Source organism: Argopecten irradians, chromosome 6, assembly GCF_041381155.1.
Source record: "Argopecten irradians isolate NY chromosome 6, Ai_NY, whole genome shotgun sequence".
Lineage (NCBI taxonomy): Eukaryota > Metazoa > Mollusca > Bivalvia > Pectinida > Pectinidae > Argopecten > Argopecten irradians.
In genome coordinates this window covers 28,724,637-28,749,684 of record NC_091139.1, presented here as the reverse complement: position 1 = coordinate 28,749,684, position 25,048 = coordinate 28,724,637, and the positions used below count along the sequence as shown (strand labels likewise).

The 25,048-nt window shown below is 34.5% G+C and overlaps 2 protein-coding genes across 2 annotated transcripts; both read left to right on the top strand.

Moving 5' to 3' along the window:
* Positions 1 to 131: 131 nt before the first annotated feature.
* On the top strand, positions 132 to 12,858 carry LOC138325545 (WD repeat-containing protein 36-like). Its single transcript, XM_069271289.1, has 20 exons — positions 132 to 404; positions 799 to 826; positions 1,864 to 1,964; positions 2,123 to 2,240; positions 2,864 to 3,051; positions 3,514 to 3,646; positions 3,854 to 4,029; positions 4,422 to 4,542; positions 4,769 to 4,918; positions 5,673 to 5,827; positions 6,325 to 6,439; positions 7,823 to 7,988; positions 8,554 to 8,662; positions 9,034 to 9,113; positions 9,362 to 9,570; positions 10,410 to 10,555; positions 10,810 to 10,923; positions 11,221 to 11,305; positions 11,942 to 12,129; positions 12,532 to 12,858. The coding sequence occupies exons 1-20, from the start codon at positions 261 to 263 to the stop codon at positions 12,679 to 12,681; spliced, it is 2,676 nt and encodes an 891-aa protein (XP_069127390.1). The 5' UTR covers positions 132 to 260; the 3' UTR covers positions 12,682 to 12,858.
* A 3,568-nt stretch (positions 12,859 to 16,426) lies between these two features.
* On the top strand, positions 16,427 to 24,721 carry LOC138326325 (serotriflin-like). Its single transcript, XM_069272443.1, has 8 exons — positions 16,427 to 16,597; positions 19,099 to 19,260; positions 19,640 to 19,855; positions 21,896 to 22,020; positions 22,403 to 22,497; positions 22,957 to 23,088; positions 23,735 to 23,770; positions 24,097 to 24,721. The coding sequence occupies exons 2-8, from the start codon at positions 19,102 to 19,104 to the stop codon at positions 24,234 to 24,236; spliced, it is 903 nt and encodes a 300-aa protein (XP_069128544.1). The 5' UTR covers positions 16,427 to 16,597; positions 19,099 to 19,101; the 3' UTR covers positions 24,237 to 24,721.
* The last annotated feature ends 327 nt before the right edge of the window (positions 24,722 to 25,048 follow it).

The window sequence follows — 25,048 nt, the reverse complement described above, 5'->3', positions numbered from 1 at the left end:
TAAATAAAATAAGTAAGATTTATTGAAATATCTTAATACATTTTAAAGCGGAATGGGATTTTGATGGCTTACTGAACTTAAAATCCCTAATGATTCTTTTTAGGTTAAAACATGTCGAAAAATTCCGAACTACTTTACGTTAGTTAATGTATCGCACGTGGATTTGTTGATGTTCTGTGCAGCTAATAGTCAATTATTGCATTTATTTGAAGATAACGGTATATACAAACCTGAAAATATGGTTCATTAATTCATGAAACATGCCAGTGGCCAGTAAAATCTTCGAGGGATACCGGGCTCTCGGATTTGTCAGCAATCACGTCCCTCTTGCAGTCCGGTATCACAAAAAGCACAAGGATAATTATGTCGTTACATGTGTTGGGAAATCGTATCATGTGTATAACGTATGTATCACTGGAGCCTATATAACAGTTTTCAATTTCTCTTTTTTTAGCGTGAAGTTTCATGGATGTAATCGTATGCGTCAATACGCATTATACTGATAAATTAAAAACACTAGTAAGTTTGGAATACATGATTGCATATTTTATGTAGAACACATATATATAGCCTATATATATAGTATACAATGTAGGCTACTTTCGATCAGTTACATTTATATTTATTTATCTAAAATAGTTAAGCTTTGGTTTTCAAAGTTTTATCCTCCAAGAAAACCTGTGACAGTAATATTGCAAAATGCATGTACAGCTGCACTATACATGTACATCTCTTTACTCTCAAAACCTGATGGTATTTTAAGTTGTCAGTATTTAATATTTTAAATTCTATTTTCAGGTTTCGAAACTCGGCATAGTATGTGTCAGTAAGTATGATTTAATTTACATAGCATTCATATTGTATGCTAAAAAGTTAATTTCTGTGAACTTGATTAGAAACAAATCTGTGAAATTTAGTAGCTGCAAAAGAAAGTTAGAATTGTGTATAATCTATAATCATTATTTCAAATAATAGATTTACATGACGCTACCCAAACTGGAAAACTTTTTAAAGATATTTGTAAAAAAATTCTAGCGTTTGCTTGAATCCAGATTTTTCTGTTGCCATTCAACAAATTGATGCCTTCAGTTTTAATTTCATGATTTGTTTACTTGTCAACAGTGCATGAATTATTGTAGCGGGATTGGAATGGGTTGATCATCTGTGACCAGGTAGCTCAGTTTGTAGAGCTTTTGGCTAGTGTTCAGAGTGTCCCAGGTTCGAATCCCGGTCTGGCCGCTATATTTTCTCCTCTCCTGTTACATTAATAAATAGAGAGCTTTGAAGCTTGCCCGGTCCAGCCATGCATAATGTGTTTCAGCAGGTTTGAATACCCAAAATGGAACACCTTTGAAATATAGTTTGTTAAATAAATACCCAGACATGATGTTAAATGTTTGAATTCTTTTAAAGAAAATTCAACTACGTTGTTTCCTGGAAATTTTATCAATTTTATTGTTTTTATTTTTACATACTGATAATAATCTACTGGAAAGAAAATGACTTATTAAGATGATCACAGTTATTATTCAGCACCTTAATTTTTTGTTCAGGACAGGTTTTATTAGTTTAGGTTGTAAACTGAAATTTATGTATCACATGTTTTAAAAGTGTTGCATTTTGGGTAGCATTCCAATTTGGGTAGCGTCACATGCATGCAATATATTATTATCTGAAAGTGTATCTATATGTAATTCCATGCAGATATTACTATACACAATAAATTTTTATTTTCTATTTTAGACAATTTACTAATCTTCCAGTATAATATTAATATTAAAATACAAATATCTTGATAATTAGTGCATACTAGTTTTTGAAATGAGTTCTTTTAAACATTTTCAACTTTTTCCTGAATTTTAGGTGATATCCATCCAGATGATATTAACTGTATTGCAGTTGATTCTAAATTTGTGTTTACTGGTTGTAAAAATGTGATACGAGCATACACAAGATGGAAACAGGTTTGTACATGAATTTATTTTTCTTCTACTTAATGTATTGAAACATTATAGAAATGATAAAAAGATTGACCAAAGATTTAATTAGACACTCTAATAAATATTTATTTCTTGCTTATAATTAAATTAAATACGTCAGAATTTTTTTATTTGTTTTTCAGTTGACATTTACTTATGAAGGCCATGAGAAAGACATTCGTTTGTTACTTCCATTTGGAGAACATCTTGTGTCTGTGGACGATGACAGCATAGTTAAAGTCTGGGATGTGGATGCTGAAGGTATAAAAACACTGTCACATTCAAATATATCACCATGCACAATCAACAATTGTAGATTCTCTGTTTTGATTTACTTAAATATTGTCATAAATAATTTTGTTTACAAATATGACTATAATTATAAATAAAATGTTTATTGCTAGTTTTTTACTGACATCAATTACTTGATCTATGCATAGAGAATGTACCGTCAAACGTTTCTATAAAGACCACCAAAGTGATGAAAAAAGTGGTTTTAAAGTGATCTACATAGCCAAGTAGTCTATATACACAGGTCAATTAAATTGTGTTGAAATGGACCATCTGTGAAAGTGCATTCTGGTCTTATTCATAAAGATAAGTGATCTTTATACAGAAGTTGTCGCTTCAGCAGGTTTGACTGTACATGCATGTATATAGGCCTTGACACCTAATCTATCAACCAAGAGGAGGTCTACAATGTTACAATATGTATGCAATTACTATAAAATGGGGGTGGAGGGGAGTACATGAAGCATTATCCATATCCATCACATCTGTCGCCAACATCCTGCTCTGATTTCATTACTGTGCATTATGACATATTTACAAACATTTCCAGTTGTTTACAGAGACAAAATGTTATTTATCATTTTGTTTATCAGTGGTTTACATGGAGATGTCATTCAACAACAGCACATTTTATGTCACCACCCTGATGCACCCCAGCACCTACCTGAATAAGATTCTGCTTGGCAGTAAGCAGGGCAAGCTTCAGCTGTGGAACATCCGCTCCGATAAGATGCTTTATATGTTTGAGGGATGGAATGCAGGGGTCACGGCTACAGAACAAGTAAACATTATTTACAAATTTTGAATGTTCTGTATGAAAATGGTTGTCGATAAGCTCTGTTACAGAGTATGTAGTGTATATCAATAAATTTGACAGAATGATTATCAGTTTTGTTTTGTCCAACACTTCAAGTATTTTGTATCTTATATAGATATACAGATGTAAGGATCTGGTGTTCTCCTGAATACAGCCATTGATGTATATATATTGTAACTTGTCTTAACCAGATGTCCCTGGAACCAGAATACTTGGTCGATATATAGCTATATAGGCTAGTCATCGGGTTTCTGGATTAAGAAGGAAAATTGAATTAGACAAGGACCAGTTTCAACAAGTTATACTGTACTTATTTGACTAACATGTATATGTTTATAAACTAATATGTAAATGTAATATTGTTTAACCTCACCAAGTTTAGGTTTGTTATATTCTGTTTTGAAGAAAGGGACATTACTGTTTCAGTCTCCAGCTATTGATGTTGTTGCTATAGGATTGGATGATGGGCAGATTATTTTACATAATCTCAAATTTGATGAAACTGTGATAAAATTTCGTCAGGACTGGGGCCCTGTCACCAGTATAGGTTTCAGAACAGGTAAGGAAAGTATGCATATATTAATCCTGACTGACATTGGAGAAACTGTTGGAATCATGAACTAAATTTAAAATGTTGAGACATCTTTGTGACATCTTGAATCAGATCAGAACTGATTATGCACTTGTTATAGACCCTTAAGCCTCTTATTTTGATGTTACTGCCTAAAACCTTTATTGATACTAATCTGTTGTCTGCTGTTGTCAGATGGACATCCAGTGATGGTTACAGGAAGTGCTGTAGGTCATATGGCATTGTGGGACTTAGAACAACGGAAGCTGAGTAGCCAGATTAGGGAAGCTCATACCACCTCTGTCACAGGGATGGTGTGTGTGGCCTCGGAGCCTTTAATAGTTACATCAGGGGCAGACAACTCTCTCAAGGTAAACACACTGAGGATACAGTTTGATCTGTCAGGGTGTTTTTCTGAGGGTGCAGATTTATGTTCAGGCAATCTTGATCTGTTGACTTTCTTTTTGTAATACATGTGGGGCAAATCATTATTAGGGTGATAAATGACCCTAACTGTTAAGCAATCAAACCAAACCAATCTGTAATACCAAATGGTCAGAAAAACCAATAAACATAAGTCACTAAGTGTTACCTGTGTGTACTAGAATGAGTGGTCAATTTCTTCATCTGTGTGATTTTATCTCAGAAGCATTTCATTCAGAATTTTCTGAATGAAAATACAAAATGTATTTGTTTATAATTTAGACATGAATTTTTGAAGCCTAACTAATTGTTATAATGATCTGGTGTCTCCTTTTGATAGGTATGGATAATGGACCTGCCAGATGGTGGAGGTCGTCTCCTGAACCAGAGATCAGGACATTCTGCTCCACCAAGTAGACTATGCCATTACGGAAATGATGGAAAAAATATTCTAAGTGCAGGTATTGATGCTGTAAAATCGTACCAACCATGGTTTCACTGTATCATCAACGTTATATAATAGTTATTGAAAAAGAAAGATTGTATGACTACTGTTTCTTCTGGAATGCATATTCTGTGTACTGACACAGCAAGTAAACAAATTAATTGAATAAGCCAGTACTTGATTCTGTATGCACATTTTATAGGTTCGACAGTCAATTTATTAATACACCATCTTCTCCACAGGCCAAGACAGCACCATGCGTTCATTTTCTACTATTCACGACAAACATTATAAAAGTCTTGGACGAGCGTCATACAACAAGACAGAAACGAGAAAGACAGGTCTAAAGAAAGACAAACATATGATGCCACCCGTCACACAGTTTGTATCAGGTAGGAATTTTGATAAGGTTATTAAGATTTCTTATCATATGGACAAGCGATGTTCTAGCTGTCTTAGAAAAAATAATTTGCTAGGATATTTTGTAATAATTTTCATATTAACATATCAATAGAATGATTATCGGAACAAGACCTCCATTTCTTGCAGAGTTATGGCCCTTGTTACACGATGAAAAGACTACTTCTCCAAACTCATGGAACGATTTCAAGGAAACTTGATGGCTATATTCATTATACAATGAAAGATGTGTGTAATTTAAAATGTTTATTCATATATTTATATTGATAATAAGCTCCCCCTGCCTTCATTTCAGAAATTGAGGACGTTTGTTATAAGTTGGCCTCTGGGACGACAGTTCCTATTATATAGATAAAATCTATACATACATGTACATGCATATTATGTGGAGTATTGATTGCTTATAAAACTACTTATTTTGACACCATACAGTAGATATGGGTATTCTGTTTTGATTATCATAGAAATTGTCATAGGCACCAAAGAGGAGATTCTTTAAGGAAATGTTGTTATATGAGTTATGACATTCTGATCTACCTTATGCGGAGTGTAGACGAAGGGAAGTAACTCTGGTAGATCAGAATGGAGTTATGACAATACACTGGGTTGGTTATCATTGAATGCAGAAGACTTGACAGATGTGAGCGAAATAATTAATTAGTGTTGACAATGTTATAATTGATAGAGTTGGTAGTGTAAAATATTAAAATATTCGTATAAATGTAGAGTCAAGTCGACAAAGTGACTGGGATAACATTGTGGCCTGTCATCGTGGTCTGTGTACAGCGACGACATGGAGCTACCAGAGATCAACAATGGGCCAACACAGGTTCAGACATGACAGGTTCAACAGCCCAGCATTGCAAGATGCGGTAGCTCAGGTATATATACACTCATATTCTGTACTGTATGCACACTTGTTTTCACTCGCTATTTAGTTTTGCAGGGAATTAGAAATCACAAAAATTAATGGTTGCGAAAATATTTTTCACACAAGCACAGCAGAACCATATCATATCGCCTGGAAAGTTCCTGAGGGATAAATTTGCAAAATTAAGTCATCAAAAAAATAATATGGTTTACAATAAAGGTGGCCTGTAAAATGAAAACCTTATTTTGTAAACACTTTAATAACAACTTCATTGCCTCATTGTTTATTTCTACCGCAATGTGTCATCTCATTCCAATTTCCACTCTTGTATTGGATCATGGTGTGTTTTGGATAAATAATTGAGGATCAACTTGTGGAATATGATCATGTCATTGGTTGAGATTTTTTAACCTTTTGAGACCAGGTGTGTCACAGCAATGCAAAAAATAGGCACTTACGTAACACTTCTTTCATGTAGTTAAGTGTATGTGTCTTTTGTTATTGTAGGCTGTTGACATCAGTTCGTGTGGAAACTTTACTGTGATCGCGTACAGTACAGGACATGTAGACAAGTACAATCTCCAGTCTGGTATCCACAGGGGCAGCTATGGGGAGCCAACCGGTAAGGAACTTCTACTGATCAACAATTCTTTATATTTTTTCTTTTTCATTAATATTATGAAAATTAAAAAGTATTTATCAGTAAATGAAAATAAGTTTATACTTAACATATATAGTGAGCATGACCGTTTATACCAACTACTGTTAAAGCCAAATTATTTGTGGTATGAAAATTTTAATTTATTTTGCTTTCATTAATTTAAAATCTCTGTAAATATATGTATGCATGAATATGTAAGCAATTGCTAAATTCATTTTTTGACATGAGTAATTCGGCTATAGATGCACAGTACGAAAATCACACTGTGGACACTGACTTCGCTAAAAATTTGACGCGTGAAAATACCCATTTTTACAGTAATATAAATCTTCATAATATTCATGAAAATCTCATACCAATCAAGTACTTTTAGTAGTCAGATTATAAGAGTTTTTAGCTCACCTGGTCTGAAGGACCGAGGGGTTATGGGATATTGTGGCATCAGATGTCCGGCGTCCGTCAACAATCAACTTCTTCTCCATAACCACTGCTCGGATTTCAACAAAATTTGAATGGTATCATCCTTATGGGCTACTTACTGAAAATATATGTATGCATGAATATGTAAGCAATTGCTTAATTCATTTTTTGACATGAGTAATTCGGCTATAGATGCACAGCTCGAAAATCACACCGCTGACACTTACTTCCACTAAAAAATTGACGCATAAAAATACCCACTTTTACAGCAATATAAAGCTTCATAATATTCATTAAAATCTCCATACCAATCAAGTACTTTTGGTAATCAGATTTTAAGAGTTTTTAGCTCACCTGGTCTGAAGGACTGAGGTGAGCTTATGGGTGGCATGCGGCGTCCGGCTTCCATCGTCCGTCAACAATCGACTTCTTCTCCATAACCGCTGCTCGGATTTCAACAAAATTTTACTGGTAGCATCCTTATGGGCTACTAACTGAAAATTGTACAAATGATGGGGCTGACCCCCCAGGGGCCTGACGGGCGGGGCCAAAACAATTTGGCTATTTCCATATAAACGACTTCGTCTCTGCAAATAAACATGAGATTACTCTCATAATGCAATGGTAGCATCCTTATAAGGTGGGAATTCAAAATTATGCAAATGATGGCCGGGCAGACCCCCCCAGGGGCCTGAGGGACGGGGTCAAAAGGGGTCAATTTGGCTATTTCCATATAAACAACTTCTTCTCTCCAACTAAGCATGGGAAAGCACTCATAATGCAATGGTAGCATCCTTATAGGATGGGGATTCAAAATTGTACAAATGATGGAACTGACACATCCCCCCCCCCCACCTCAATCTGAAGGCTTAATTCATTGAGTTTACATTGGTACAGTTTGATGACCTAAAAAAATTGTTTTAGCACATGACTGTTGTGTACGAGGCGTGGCTATAGATGGCCTCAACCAGATGTTGATCACTGCTGGAGGCACAGGGGACATCAAGTTCTGGAAGTTTAAAGATCGGAAACTCCTCAATTGTCTTCAGCTTAAAAGTCAAATATCACAAATCTGTCTACACAAAGAAAGGTGAGCCACACCTTCCTTAGGCTTGTACATGTTGTAATATTTGATAAATTGTTACAGATTCCTTTGTAATAGTCTGACAAAGGACCACGGTGGTCTAATGATTTAGATTTCTGACATTCTACCTTTAGAGCTCCACCTCTTGGTTGTTAGTCAGAGACCATGGGATTGTTTTGAACTTGAATACTGTTGTATAAATAAATATTAACATTTTTAGTCATTAATTATACTTATGCAAATAAATTCCACATATTCGTTGTTTAAATTTGCAGGCTTGAGAATTTTTGAACATTAATTACTGGAATATATTTTTCATTACAGATACATTGAATCATGTATGGCTTTGATTCACAAAACTAAAAATAAAATCTGTAAATCATTCTTAAAATTATTGTGAATCATGAAAACATAAAATAAGTCCCTGTGAAAATAGGTTAGTATGTACAGGACTGTACTAGTTCTTTTGCCATATCACCAAATATGCATCAGTTCTGATCAACTCTACAGGGTGATAACATCTCTTGACTGATTTCTTGTTTTTATGTCCTTGTCCACTTTTCTTTTTCAGTTCAATGATGGCTGTATCACAAGATGATTTCCGTATACTTATAGTGGACATTGACACTAAGAGAGTGGTCAGAACATTTAGTGGTCACTCCAACAGCGTCACTGATATGGTAAGTGACCACTGATAAAATTCAACAACATGATTATATGTACACATTCAACTTTCCTATCTATGTCTGCTGCACCTGACTCTGACAAGTATTGTAATATAGGTATCAGTATCTTCATCTGTCATTAAATTTGACAGAAATGTAGTTCGAGTTTCACACAATGTTTTTTTGCAATAAAAGATAAAATGAAAGCACTAACTGTTGACTTGATGTGAGCTGGTCCATGTCCTTTACAGACAAATTAAGCCATTTTAACCAACATACCTTTCAGTAAGCATCATAAACAAAGTCACATAAGTACAAGAGTAGATAAGTACACTTCATGTTCCTTAGTAACGTTTTTGTCTTGACTTTGCGTCTACTATTTGCAGACTTTTAGTTCCGATTCTCGCTGGCTGATTACATCGTCCATGGACTGCAGTGTACGTACCTGGGACATGCCAACAGGCAGGTAGGTGAAGGAATCATTACACCCTAGATCATGAAAATCATATATCTTTACATATATTGATAACAATTAAAACATCCAGATGTTCTGCATGAAAATTTTATGTAAAGCTATCCAAAATTCAAAATTCATGTGAATGAAAAGTTTTCATTTTATCAACATGTAACTAGTTATCTGTTACACAGATTATGCAATTGAAAAATATACCATTTTTTGTGATATGGAATTTAGATCATAATTGTCTGTTTCAGACTGGTTGACTGCTTTGCAGTAGACTTAGCCGTAACAACCTTGTCAATGTCACCAACAGGAGATTTCCTGGTGACCGCCCATGTGGATGATATAGGAGTTTACCTGTGGTCAAACCTCACCCTCTTCTCTCACGTAGCTCTGAAGCCTCTCCCTGCGGACTTTGAACCCCACACTTTAGCTATGCCTGCCACTAGTAAACAAACAACAGGTACAGTCATAATCAAAATTATAATTAGAAATCAGGGCAGGTATAAATGAGCCTCAGCAGAAGCTAGATAAATGTATGTAAATGTTGTATCATAATTAATTGCATGTATCTATATCTTGTTTATTTGCAGTCTAAACAATTTAAAAACTATTTCATCATGCATTCTATGTTAAAGCACAAAAGTTGTAAGTCTAAAACAACTTAATATACATTGATTTCTATTTATCAGTTCCATGGTGCAGATATCTGTCAGAATTGTATATGAGGATAACAAGTTCATACGTCTTACAGATTTGATTTAAACACATATTAATGTATCTGAAGAACTCCTATGGATTGGACACAAGTTATCCAACTTTTAATTTCTGCATGATTGGAGAATTGAACTGAATTGATTTTAAGTTAATTAAATATAAGACTTATTAAAGATGCTCCATCGCTGACAATTGATATTTTTTCGCTATCAAAAACAGGAGCAGATGATTTAGTATTGTTTTTCAATTACAAAAGTTACTTACTTTACACCATTACCACCATTGAGAAGTTTGAGCTCCTAATTTTACTTCAAATTAAAAATATAACAAATGATTAATTGCATCCCGAAAAAAATCTGTGGCACTATATTCTATATGGAATGAAGTACTGATTGCGCATGCACCAAAGGCAAAACAAATTATTTTAAATTATTTTTTTGTGTTAATTAGACAGATATATACATGATTAAACACCAATTCCTGTTCAAATGATGAATGTCATTTATGCTCTGTCAGCCTTGGAGTATCTTTAATGAATCAGCCTAATTAATTCTTAATTAAAGTTTATATGATTTTTAACCCCAGGTGACGTTGATGAGGAGGAGGATGAACAGACAGACGATGATGTCACAGAATTTAAATCCCCACAACAGATATCTGATGAGTTAGTAACCTTGTCACTACTACCAAACTCTAGATGGCAGAACCTTCTCAATCTAGATACCATCAGAGTAAGTCATTTTTATCTCCTCTCTTACTTTTAACCTGTTCTTATACTGTCTTTGATGGAAAGAATAAAAGTAATAGGTTTGTTTCCAGAGGAAAAGTAAACTTAGTCTAATTCTGTATACATTGTACCAGGTATTAAATATACTGTGCAAGGAACTAAGGGAAGTAACTCTTATAGATCATAGCTCGGAAACCCGTAAATATATTCCATTAATTATGTTTACTGGTAACAATAATATTCTTTTTTGGTTTGTAGAGGAGAAACAAACCAAAAGAGCCCCCAAAGGCTCCCAAAGCTGCCCCTTTCTTCCTACCTACGGTGGCTGGGCTGGAGTTCAAGTTCGCTGAAGCACAAGCTGATGAAGAAAAGGTATTTATAACTTACAGAAGGATGAAAACCTTTGATATGAAAATATATATAAAAATATAATTCCTTTCTCATAAAACACTGTCGTTCAAATTTTATAGGTAAGTGTTTCACTTTCATTTACATTGTATTCAATTAACGCCCCATGTACTTCCCCTAAACCCCATAGTTACATAATACTTAACATCAACAGCATGGATCACCAGGGTGGAAATTAGGGTAAATATGTGTTTGTTATTAACAAAAGTCTAGTTGTTAATATGTGGTCATTATTTAAAAAAAAGTTTACTTTTGTTCCAGGATACATCTAAAATCATCAAAGGAAACCTTCAGCCTCTATCAATGCTTGGCAAAGCACTAACACAGGATGCCGAGGGCACCGATTGTAAGTGGAAATGTATCATAAAGCCATTGAATCATATATACTGCGTTATTGTTTGCTATCGTCTATGATGTTATGTCCAAAATCTCTCAATTATAATCTTGTTAAAACTTTATAATTAGAAAGGAAACACATGGGCTTCCAGAATGAGATACAAACAAGATATTGTGATACAGTTGTAAGAAAATATCTTGAGAGAAATATACTAATATTCTTCAATCTTGCTTCTTTGCCAGGGAATATATTTTTAAAATACACCTAAATACAAAAATATTGCAGGCTACATTTTTAGTCTTAAACAATTCAAAATTGCCCAGTTTTCATGAAAACTTACTGTACTACTTCCCCCAAATTTTGCAAATATTTACATGTAAATATCAGGGTTCACACCTGGTTTGTGAAATTCTGTTGCCAAACACTTCACCAAAGTGAAATTTCTTTTGCAAATTAAAATTGACTTACTGTTGTTCAAATTGTTAGTTAAATGATTTGTCTCCCTTTAAGTTTTCTCCTAAGTTTTTTACTGGTTGATCAAACATTAAATGGAAGAATTGATTTTTAGTATACAGCATTTATGAGATCTAAATATACCACTGTATAGTGATACACAGATAATGAAGAGTTATTTGTATTTTACAGTTGAACAGACACTGGTGATGATGAAGAAGCTTGGTCCATCGGCCATTGACATTGAGGTACGTTCCCTAGAACCTGATGGAGGGGGATCCCTGGAGCTGATGTCTTGTTTTCTCAGCTTTATCTGCTATGTACTCACTTCCAGGAGGGACTTTGAACTGGCCAACGCATACCTGGGGTTGTTTCTACAGGTAAACATGTTAAATATGTAGTGTAATGAACTCTTTATCAGATATTAAAGCTTACACCGTACCTAGGATTGTTTCCCAAAAGAAATGTGGTCAAATAATATTCTAAAATATTTTTGTTATATATATGAATAAATAATTCTTTCACCTCAGTAATTTTATAATGAGCTATAATAAGTTTTAGAATAATAAGAGAGTAAACATTTAGGCAGCAAATGAATCGAGTCCAAAACAAATTATTAATAAATATTTGTACTAAACCTGTTTGTTTAATAATATTTTACTGAACATCATGATTTCCTAAACAAAATTGCGAAAACAAAAAAACATAAAAACACTGCATTAATTCATTTTTCATTATTCATTTCATTCATGCTCTGCTCATTTAATATTTTGTTCACTCAGGTCCATGGAAGTCTTATCGCTGGAGAACCTAAACTAGTTAAGGAACTGGAAAGAGTGAATGAAGTACAGAAAGAAGCTTGGCACGAGGTGCAGGACTTATTTACGCAGAATCTGTGCCTTGTAAATTACTTACGGACAGCGACCATATAGTACTGTGTCATTGAACTGTGTCCGTACTGTAACACAATAGGTGCTGAGCAACATTTAAACATGTTAGAATGATAATCATGATGCCTACATTTTACTGGATGATGGATCATTATAGACCATTGATTTTCATGTTTTATACATGATATATCTACAAAATAAAGAGATGTCAAAACTTAATCCACTTAGTCTCTGGTTTGATTGTTCAAAGTAATACCTTCGAGAGATATATTGAACAAGATTACAGATGTAAACACTTTGAATATTGTGTACATGTTTGTTCCCAATTTTACATTGTGCTGATTAAATTTTGTTCTCATGCATTCTTCTGTCACTGCACCATTTCCTGAGACAATTTTGTTTTTTTAATGGAAATGACATAAGCACAAGACAGACTACTATAATGGTTGTGTAATTACATTTGTCTGCCAACTTTCCAAGGAACATGTATGTAAAAATATCAAGGTTTCACATAATTGATCAATCAGTCAGACATACATTGATAAAGAGGGAACAGTAAACTTAATCTGAAAACATTTACTGTCACCATGATTCTTTTTTAGGACGAAGTCTCAAGTGACCTATTCTAATCGCCTTTTGTCCCTTGTCGTTCCTCGTCCGTCGTATGTCCTTTATAATTTATATTTTCGACTTCTTCTCCAAAACTGCTAAAGCAATTTCAATGAAATGTTGCACAAACCTTCTAAGGCATACGGCCAATCAAAATTGTGAATTATATGGTCCCCACCCTCCAAGGGTCTGTGGGAGGGCCAAAAGGGGTAAAATTGACCAAAATTTCAAAAACCCTCTTCTCTACTCACAGATGTGATATAATCAAATACTCTTCATAGATAGAAAGGTCTTAAGGTCTTTACAAAATTTGTGAATTATATGACCCTGGGGTCTCTCCTTTCCCCCTGGGGAGTGAGTTAAGTTTACTATAGTTTATATAGCGAAACCACATTTTTGAGCATTAATTGGTTATTTGTAATAGGAAATGAGTAAAATGTTGTCAGAATTATCAGCATGAAATGGCCATTAAATCCAATTAACAAATTTTCTAAGACTGACCCCCAGGGGCCTTAGGGGTGGGGTCAAAAGCGGTCAAATAGGCTAAAACTTCAAAAATCTTCTGAAATTCTGGAAATGGTAGAATCAAATACTCTTTATAGATGGAAAGGTGTTTTAAAAAAATTGTGAATCATATGACCCTGGAGTCTCATGTTACCCCCTGTGGAGGGGGTCAAGTTTCCTTTTAGTTTATATACGAAAAACACATTATTTTATGAACATTATTTGCTCAATTTTCAAAGGAAATGAGTCAAACTTGATTAGAATTATTAGCCTAAGATATAGCATTTTAACATCCATATCGGTGCTTGCTGACCCCCTTGGGGACCATGCAGGACCAAACAGGGTCAAAAATGACTCAAATTTCAAAAAAAAATTCTTCCTAAGTTCAAAGGTTTGATGGAAGCAAATACTCTTCATAGACTAAAAAGTCAAATTTATAAAATCACTGACCAACTTCAAAGCCCAGTATATAGTGTTTATATATGTCTTTAATTTGTTTCATTATATATTCAAACTCCGGGCCAGGCACCATAAAACTTTCTCAGACAGATTTTTTATGCAAGGCTATGTAAAATCATATACTTGAGTAAAAAATCTGTCTGAGAATAGCTTTATGGTGCCAGGCCCAGGTGACCGTTAAGGCCTCTTGTTTACTTCTGAAATAATTTAATTTACCTTCTGTAATGGGACGTAGTATACTGGGTCGAAAGACTTTAGTTTGTTGAAATGAATGACCTTGACCTTCATTCAAGGTCACAGGGCAGGGGTCAAAAAGGGTAAAGAATGTTAATAACTTCTAACTTGGCATATTCCAGAGACCTGACCTCATATAAATTATGCTCAAGGTTAAAGAACTGAATGTACCAATTGAACTCCATTCAAGGTTATTTGGATTAAATAAATTTAACAATTATTTGATAAGCTTAGACATGATATTAGTTGATTAGTTAGATGATAGGATTAAGAGTTACCAGATTTGTTCAAATGAATTACCTTGACATATATATATATGCATTCATTCAGGTCACAGGGGCAAAAATATTTCTTTCAATTTCAACAATATTTTATTGACATCATGTACATCAATAGGATCAGACATCAGGCTACGCCTATTTAAGTCCTCTCCAGATCTTATTTTAAAGTATAAACATGAATTCATTCTGAAAAATATTTCTTCATGACTGCTACCCTCATTTATCAATAAACAAATTAAATACCAAGATACTTGAAAGTGAGAAAGTATCATAATTTGCGAATTTCTTTACTTTAAATTAATTGACAATCATTCCAGGTCGGGATAGTCCAGAATCACGAAAAACTTCTTAGTACACAAGAATCACTGAGGTGTGTTACTGATCCCTATGCACTCTTACCATAGGACTTTGATATTGGACTATATACCCATTGCACAGCAAACATAACTGAATTCACAAAAGGTCATTATTATGGAATCAGCTCTCAAACATAACTTGACAGGGCAAGTGAGCATGGACACAAATGTCATGGATTTGTTCTGGGTCATATGGGTACAGAATTCGGGCAATAGTACAATACGTTTGTATGATTATAGTCTGACATTTTCAACTAATGTACTGATCATTTGACTGGGTTCGTCTGATACATGAATATGTAGGGTGTATGCTCTAATTAATTAATACTTCCCAGTCATTAACCTAATAAGTCACCGTACTGTGGCCTCTTATATGGAAATATTTTATTCTAAATTATATAATTCTGAAGGAGAGGAAATGAACGTTTTAACATAATTCCGTTCTTGATTCTAACCAGATGTTAAATAATCTTAAATTATTTGGGCTCAATACCCTGAGGAGACAGACTTACCTCAAAGACAAAATAATTGTCAGTGTTTCACTCATGAAGAAATATTTGGAATCGTCCAATCATAAAGTTAGAACAGTTAACTATGAATAACAAGTGAACAAGTTGAAGTCTCTGATTCCCTTATATAAGAAAGATGTAGTGTTTAAAATATAAATCACTTTGAAAATATAGGTTACTTTAACCTATATTTTACACAAAGTTTGACCAATAAGGAATATTTGCATTTTATTTGGTGCATTCCACCTAGAAAATAAGTTCACAACAGTATGCAAACAGGACATCAATGTAAGCTGGGAGATAAAAAAAAGTTTTAAAATTACCTGAAGCCTAATTCTTAAGGTTGTAGCAAAGGCGGATTTCACAGAGTAACATCACAAACCTACCGTAACAAACTGTACCTGCCAACGGCCTCATTTGGACCTTGAATTCATCATGGCTTAGAGGTGTATAGATAGTGACAGAAATTCGGATTAATATTTGCTAAAATATTTTGATTTTATGTACGTGTTGCACCCGTATTGTGGTACTATTTCAACTATCCCCTGGGCGTTATTTAAACTATCTTCGACGTAAATAATTATGACTTTTCCTCTCTCACTATAGCTACCATGGCACCAACTTTCTGCTCTGATAAAGGCGTAATATTCATTCAGGAACATTCATCTGATAATTTTGCAATAATTATTCTCTCCGCAAATTAAGCGATATCTCTAATTGTGGTACCATTTACGCGAAAGTGACATTTGATTTCTGAGTAGTCTTAGAGATTGCATCACCTTCATTATACGGCTCTCTGGGTGCTTTGTACGTGCGCAGTCTTTCGATTCTGATGTCAACAGGAAAAGTATAAAAAATGCTTTACGTGCCGGTTGAGTGGCATAAACATGCGCAATGCTTGGGCTTGTAGCTGAGATATAAAAGACTGACTTCGCGCAATCTCGGCAGTCACACTACTGAAGAGTTGTGGGACGAAGAGGTGAAAACCTCTGCAAGTTCTTTTTTGGTAAGTCTAATTTTCATTGTCGCTTTTATTTTAGCAGATCATAGATTCATCTACGTATTGTTCAGAAAGGTGAATGGAAAAAATACTTTGTGATAAAAGATGATAATAACCATAATATTTTAATTGATCAGGATTCACATTGGGACCATGATTAATGTCGTATCGTGTCTTTTGTTGTCTTTAAGACACTCTGATTAAACACATCTGGAAATGATATTTTTTCGAAAAATGGAATGGAAAACTAAGAAGCGCACTGAGTACAAATTTGGAATGGTGTGCATTTTCATTAGCTATGTAATTGATAATAATATTTCGGTATTCTTTTAAAATACTTTTAATTATCTTTATAAGTGTTGTCTTTGAATTTATTATTAACAAATGATTTGGAATTGAATTTGACACAGCAAATTATTTATTTTTTTCTAATGAAAAATAAATGTGGAAAATCCCAATGCTAAATTTTACAAAAACAACCGAAAGAAAATTACAGAAAATATAAAGGTAGCTATAAGCTTTGCCAGCCAACGAACTGGTTCAGCTGTGTTATGTTATTAATTAAACGCCGATTGCTTTTGCGAACTGTAAAATTTGGAGTTTTTTTAGATGTATATACCACAATCATTACTTTAATTGTACTTAATTCAACTTTTTATTCATTGAAAGTCAGTGTCACGAGCAATAGTACTGCAAATCACGTAGTATTTATAAAACTAATGTTTTCATACGAACTGACTTTCTTCTGAAATGCTTATTTCCAATTTGACGCCTATATTACTATCCGCCGTCCCTTTCAGAAAGAATGAAATATAGTGTTCATATATCTATTATAAATTGTAAATAATTTTTCATATTGCATACTTTTTTATTTCGCAAGCTGGTGTTTTTGGCATTCATACGAATTTCACGTTTATTTACTATGACGATTGACTGAGCCTGGACTGGACTACTTTTTCATTATTCCGAATACTTTACATAGAGCCAGGTAGGGTTTCCCGTCTAGCTTTTGCGAAAAGAATCCTTAGGAATTTGAAATCGCGATTACATGTGCATGTATCTTTCCTAACATATTTAAACAAATAGCTATATATATGCAGTATATATATCGGGATACTATATGGTTGATATTTTTTAACCACAAACGCAAAGTTATTTCGATTTCATTATTTTAAACTGCAAGTGATATCACAAAAGAGATCCATTTTACATCATATTTATAAAAGAAAAATAATCTTAAAATGAAAATTGGCAAATAACAGTGTAAGAAACAAAGATACTTTAATAACTTGAAAAATTGATAAATTTTGAAGCTCATTCACAGCTGAACGGAAACACTACATAGACAACTATTACCCTGCTGTAAATTAAGCAGACGAAAAATAATCATGTACACACCCATCTTAATTCCCTGACAATCAGAATCACAGACATTAATAGTTCTCGGTGAGGTTTTTCTCTCGTCATTATCAGCTGTGGAGTTTGTTACACTCCAAACCATCTGTCCATAGACATCTCTTGTCGTCCAAACTTGTCAAGAGTTATCTTTCTTAATGCACATATCATACTTAACATACTATCTTTGAGCACAACTAATCTATAACTGTTCACTACAAGTGCAGCACAAAAAGGTCACCACACCAGCCTTTTGCGATAAAAACATATCACTTAAAAACATGCTGAAACTAATTAGAAATTAAAGTTTATCAATTTACACGAGATCTATGAAAGTGATTAGAGTGAAAAGTGAAAAGATTATTATAAGGATTTTTTCCAATTATTTTTTTTCATCATCTTTATTTGTGATTTTATTTAACTGATGTCACTTTAAAATAAAGGATCTATGTTGCTTGTTGAAATAATAAAAAAAATCAAACCATTCAGTGATGTGAAAACTGAACCTTCAGCTCACGGTGCCACGTCTCAACCATCTGAGCTACACAAACTTGATACTTTGATTTGTTTTGACATTAATTCATACAGTCTGGATGGTATTGAATAAAAATATTTTATCAATCACGCTTTTCTCACTTTTCGGCACTAGCGCATCGAAGGACCCCTTTTGGGGAATAGAATTAAAGATGTATTTTACTACGCTGAATAAAATGAGCCATAGTAAAATATGGATTTTAATACGGGAACCCCAACCAAAAGTCACAAATCGCAAATCTACTGCAATTAACAAATTCCTTTTTTCCAAATCATATAATTTATATATCAGATGTGATGTATATATATTCAGAACCTACATATTTTGATAATTATATTTGGATTTTGAAAACGGTCACCTTTAGGTTGAACCGGCCGTTATGCGCCATACCTCTTTCGCGATCGAGACCTAGTGGGTTCTACTTTACCTGTATTTGAAAAAAAATTACGGCGATTTATTTTCGTGATTTCATGTTGCCCGCGAAATGCGCGAAATTTAACCCCACGCGATAATAATTTGGTTAACAGTAACTAAGTGATGTATTAAATAATTATCCTTGTTAATTTGATATTTTCAGACGATGAGACTATCACCTGTGCGACACTGTGCCATCCTGGTCATTTTGATAGGCGTGACCCTTGCTGTGGAGGTTCCTTTCACGCCAGGCCTACAGACATTTATCCTGGATATGCACAATGAAATGAGAGAAAAACAGCATGGCTCAAATATGAACGAATTGGTATTTATATTTTTTATTATTCTGGAAAATATATATCTACATGAAAAATACGATATCTGTAAAAAGGAAATGACACCAATTTCTGTAGTTCCTTCAAAGTAATTATGTTCTTGCATCCGAGTACAAAACTTCATCGAAGTAATATACCTAACGTAAACATATAAATGTATACTGTTAATGTGACCGAGTGGTGTGTGCTTGGTCCGCACGCTTCATTGAAATATAATTACAAAAGGGGAAACAGTTCTCTATTACAAAGAGTACATCACGAATATACCACAGCCTCCCAAAACATGCACGTATTTCACACACGCAACGTGTCGCATTCACGGACTTAATCTAATCAACCGACAAACTCAGCAACGAATTATACCTTTAGGAGTGGGATGACACGCTAGCACAGGAAGCTTTGGATTGGATCTCGTCCTGTACGTTTGAACATCAAATGAAAGGTCGTGGAGAAAATCTAGCTTTTAACACTGACGAATCGAGCAACGAGGAGTTAATCACCAAATCCATGGACGATTGGTATAGTGAGATTCAGTACTTTCGCTACGGCAACAAATCCTGTTCTCAGGATTGTCATTTCTCTCAGGTAAGAACTTATTTTTCCTCGATATGTGAAAAAAATATACATGTACGGTATAAGTATATGTCACGGGTTTGATTGTACCAACCAGCATGTACTATGGCAATAAATCATAATTCACAGGAATCTATAAATTGATGTATTGATATCCATAATATTCATATCTACAATTCATTTTCGGGTATACACGATACAGATGCGAAATTCCAGATGTCTTTAAAAAGGTGCTTTACCGCTGACAAACGGTAAATTTTCTGTATCAAATACAGGAGAAGGCGATTTAGTATGTATTTTTAAAATTACTTACTTTACACCATTACCACCATTGAAAAGTTTGAACTTATATTATCTAAAGAAGAAAAAAACAACTAAAAAACACTTATTTGCATCCCGAAAAAAATCCGTAGCACTGTGTCCTATGTGGAATGTAATGCTAGGTTTACACTATGTTCCCGGCGGCCACGGCAGCCCCGTTTCAGAACACCGTGGACAAAACGTGGTGACCGCGAGACAACGTGCATGAGACAGCGCAAAAGGACGTGATAGACAAACGTAAGCGGTCGTGAATACCGTGGATGCCGTACCAGATTTTTAAGCTGTCAAAACATTTGCCACGGCAGTCACGGTACAGATGGTGAACGCCACAGGACGTAATAAAACGGGATTGACGTAACAAAACGTAACAGTGCGTACGAGGCCGTAACAAAACTTCCAGACAGTCCATGGCGGAATGGACAGCAAGCACGTTCCTCGGAATCTCACGGTGATTTCAAGTTTTGCGACGTTCTGTTTTCCACGTTTTATCACAGTTGATGCAGATTTGCTGCACGTTTTGTGCCGGTTTGTCGAGGTTTGTCAAGGTTTTGATGGCATGCTAAGGTGGATGATAGCCGTTTCGATGCGTTCTGTCATGGCACATCACGGCTTGTAGCGGTTGAAAGCCCGACGTGATACGGCGTGTTACGTCTTATTACGGTCTTACGTTGCAAGCAATATATGATGGAGTATCATTACCTGGCCTGGTACTAATTATTTCCTTCTTCATGGGGTTATTTGTGGTAATAAATACAATTAGTCATTATCAAACACATTTAAACCATCAAATTATACCGAAGCTACTATTGCAAAAGGCAGATTAAGTGAAAATCATTACAGAAAAAAAATTATTGGCCATAATAATTATATTTATACCAAATGTATAAGATTTTTTTTCTTTGAACACATTTTGTAATTAAAGCGTGTTTGAAATGACATTTTTAGCAATAGATATTGTTTCATTTGCTTCAAAAAAGCCCGGCATCAGACTTTCATCCATAGTAAGCCTTGGCAGACCGTGAAAAACGTATCGGAGCTTGATCAAAACGTGTAAAACGTAGCAGACCTCATCAGATCGTAACAGGCCTAAAGAGAACGTAGTGGTAGCCTTGATAGACCGTGCTAAAGCCGTAGTGTACCTTTAACCTTCGGGAACAGCACTTTCCCTATTTCAACGACCCACCACGTAGTCCGTAAAAGACCGTGGCAAAACTTCACAAGACCTAGCTCAACTTGAAAACACAGACAAAAATAGCCAAAATTCCACGGCACACCACGTTTCGGGCAAGCGGGGCTACCGTGGTCGCCGGGAACATAGTGTAAACCTAGCATAATACTGGTTGCGCATGCACCAAAGGCAAAAGAAATTTTTCGTATTGTTTTTTGTGTTAATTAGACATACATTTACACGATTAAACACCAATTATAGTTAAAATGATTAGTATCGTTTATGGTCCGTCGGCGGTGAAGCATCTTTTAGAAGACAACATTAAAAACTAATATAATAAAAATGGTTTATTGATCAGCTATATTAGTTTTATTCATTGACAAGTACATTTACGTTAAAAGTCCTTTCAATTTCCTATATGTAAAGATGTTCTAAACAATATTTGCTTCATTTGAGGTCAATTTCTTTGACAGGATACCGAAACTATTGTTGGTGACTTGTGATAATAAAAAGAAATCATGTAAACATGCCAGCGGTTTATAGTTATACACTCTGTATTTCAGTTGGTTTGGGCTGATACCAGGAAGGTAGGATGTGCCATGGTCCGTTGTCCTGCCTTTCATGTCCCTTGGGATCCAGCCACTACCATCCCTAACGCCTGGTACATCGGCTGCTTTTACGACCCAAAGTAAGGGTAGTTGCTAATGAAATAAATCCCATTTTCTTCGCCTCCTCATACATGTTTCTCTTTAGTATCTTCATTATGTTTTGATTTTCATGTGAATGGACCACCATTTCTTTTTATAAATCATTCTAGCGACTATTTACTTTAGACATTTGCAACATGCACTGTTGTGTCATATAATCTTCATGCAATACTCATGTCATCAGAAAGTTTAAATTTCGGACCCAGGTAAAAATTGGCCTATCGCCCACCATATTTAGAGAGATTCTACATTAAATAGACGGTACCACTGCCAAGATCTTTTTCATTTTTTGGTTTTGATTTGTCATTCAGAGGTTGCTTTCAAAACTTTGTTGTTCAATGTTGTTTATGTTTATGTATCCAGAGGTAATGACTATGGTGTATTTCCTTGGCTCAAGGGGAAACCTTGTTCCCACTGTCTGAAAGGCCAAACCTGCTCGCTACAAGGGTTATGTCACGGTAAGTATCAAGATACCCAAAGGAGCAACGAAATACACATAGTACGTTTATATCAACCCACAAATATGTTTATTTCACCACACTGGCCAGATAAAACTTGATGTATTTATTTGTGGTTTGATTTTGATTTATTTTCGAGAAGAAAGTAAAGAGAGTTCAAATTTGCCATTATTTATATAATGATAATTTAGACCTTTATTGATTAAGCATAGATTAAACTAAATTAATCAATCTTTTGCAGTAAATTTATAGTTGCACGATTCTTAAGAATAAAATAGCAGCTTATAAGATCTCAATGTATATACAATTGTTGATGGTTTTTTGTAAATACTAAATTTGATATTTCGAAATGCAAGAACAATCTTTATATAATTCCTGTGTTGTGTTTCACAATTTGATAAAGACGCAGTATGCTGGTATGTAAATGAAACTGAAAACATCATGTATTTATTTTTGCAGGAGAGGGTGTCATCCCTTGTGTGAACATCGAATCCACAGACCACTGTAACTATTGGTATGAAGTGAAAGAATGCGATACTAACCCTAAGTTTATGCACAAGTTCTGCAGGAAGTCATGCAAGCTATGTACACGTACGTATTTACTTTAAGGAAAAAAATAAAGTCACGTCATTAAAAAAAATAGAAGAAAAAAAATACACAAGATAAAATCAATTTAAATATAAATAATAAGCAGACTCTTCTTCCTATGACTTTTCAGTGATGCAAACGGCTGATAGTTACCATTAGAAGTGATCAAATTGATAAGTCAAACAACATTAGTCAAATAATTGTAATGTCTGAACGGGAATATGAAAAATATTCACTTAACATTTTATTTATGATTGAAAAGAGTTTGCTATGCACTTACAAAAACGTAGTTTGGTACACTAAGCTTATTTTATATCACGGAGATTTTGGCGTTTCCTAATTGTTCTGTAACCATAGATCGATGAGAAGCAATTATACAAACTATAATAACATTCGTAGAATAACGCCCATGCTACAAAACCCGGAAAAGTATGCACATACTTGTCGTGTTAACCGCATATTAACTTTTGGCGGGTTAGTTTTTCTCTTTTCATTTAAGAGTTATAATGAATTGGCACTTGTGCTATTTTTTGCAAAGTTTTTGAGCAACTAGCATTTTTATGGATTAGTGAAATGTATACCGGGTACACCGTGAAAATAATTTACGTGTTAATTAGTATAAAGTGCGTGCTTTTTTGTACTTTTACAGCGGAACCAGGGGAAGAGGGCGAGGGGGAACACAGTGGTGAGTAGTCCTATAAAGAATTCTCATGAGACTCGCATTTTTATCATGTAAATAAGTTTGGGTTTAGAACCATAATAAAATCACATAAATCTAAAACTCTGTCGATTGACAACAAAGTCAGGAAGTTTGAAACGATATCTCTATCAAAGATCGCAGGTGTATTTACATGTGTGCAACGTATATAGAATTTCAATGAAAACGTGTTTGTTAGCGAAGAATGCATAACAAATTAAATAAGTAAACATGTTAGGTTTATCCAAGTACCCATCGCTATGGGTATGTATGTTGAGACATCCCAATGTACAGTTGATATTATTCCTTTACAGAGCCGTGTGAGGACATGTCGAAGTACGCACAGATGCGACACAATGGCAGACTGGCATGTGAGATTTGGAAGGAAAATAACCAATGCGAAACAAATCCATTTTTAAGGACTGCGTGCAAGAAAACTTGTGGTTTCTGCTAGGTATATAGTTACACTATGTACTGTTGCAATTGATCGAAGTTGTAGAAAATTGACATTCTAGGTACAGAAAAGACTCAATTAGCATTATAGTGTATGGTAACTCTGAAGACTAAAGTTAGTGGAAATTTTGCTTTAAATAAGCAAAGCCAATGTGATCGCAAAACATGATCTTGCGAAACTCGTAAAGGAGCTCATAAACTCAGGTCATATTATATTGAAACGAGTGCATGATTTGTTATGCTTGTCATTTAAGACTCTTTATTCAAATTCCGCCGTGTTCCTTGTTATGGATGCTTCAGTTGGTTTTGGGACGATGAGAAAAATAAAATCGGAAATGAGCAAACTTTCACAATATAATGTGTCCTATCTATACTTAACCAAGAATATGCATTTTTTGTAGATATATGGGATATCTTCAGGAAAATATCAGAAGCTGATTTCACATATAAGTATACAAGTGATTTCATGAGGCATTAAACTAATTGGAAAACAATAACTGTTTTAAAAATCTTTTGTTTTGGTTTGGTTAAAATAAAAAAAAATAATCACAATATACAAACATGCCTTTATCTGCTAGAACTATATTTATTAGGTAATCTGACCAATCTAATTAAAATTAGACTTGTAATTACGCTCCCACTACGATACTCAACGTTGCGCTCAAATACAAGCCCTAACGATGCCCCGTTCGGGGTCACCTCAGCATGACCCCTACGATTAGCCAATCAGCGCGTCGCCTATAAAATCCTCGGTGTCCTGATGCTCTTGAGGGTATAAACGTCTACAAGAACGTCCCGATGTGCTCTGATAGA

Excerpts from the sequence above, each read along its gene's own strand:
- LOC138325545 (XM_069271289.1), top strand. The coding sequence starts at position 261 with ATGCCAGTGGCCAGTAAAATCTTCGAGGGATACCGGGCTCTCGGATTT. Across the intron at positions 3,052-3,513 it reads GGGTCACGGCTACAGAACAA|TCTCCAGCTATTGATGTTGT; the intron begins GTAAACATTATT and ends TTACTGTTTCAG. Across the intron at positions 7,989-8,553 it reads ATCTGTCTACACAAAGAAAG|TTCAATGATGGCTGTATCAC; the intron begins GTGAGCCACACC and ends TTTCTTTTTCAG.
- LOC138326325 (XM_069272443.1), top strand. The coding sequence starts at position 19,102 with ATGAGACTATCACCTGTGCGACACTGTGCCATCCTGGTCATTTTGATA. Across the intron at positions 22,021-22,402 it reads GGCTGCTTTTACGACCCAAA|AGGTAATGACTATGGTGTAT; the intron begins GTAAGGGTAGTT and ends TTATGTATCCAG. Across the intron at positions 23,771-24,096 it reads GGGCGAGGGGGAACACAGTG|AGCCGTGTGAGGACATGTCG; the intron begins GTGAGTAGTCCT and ends ATTCCTTTACAG.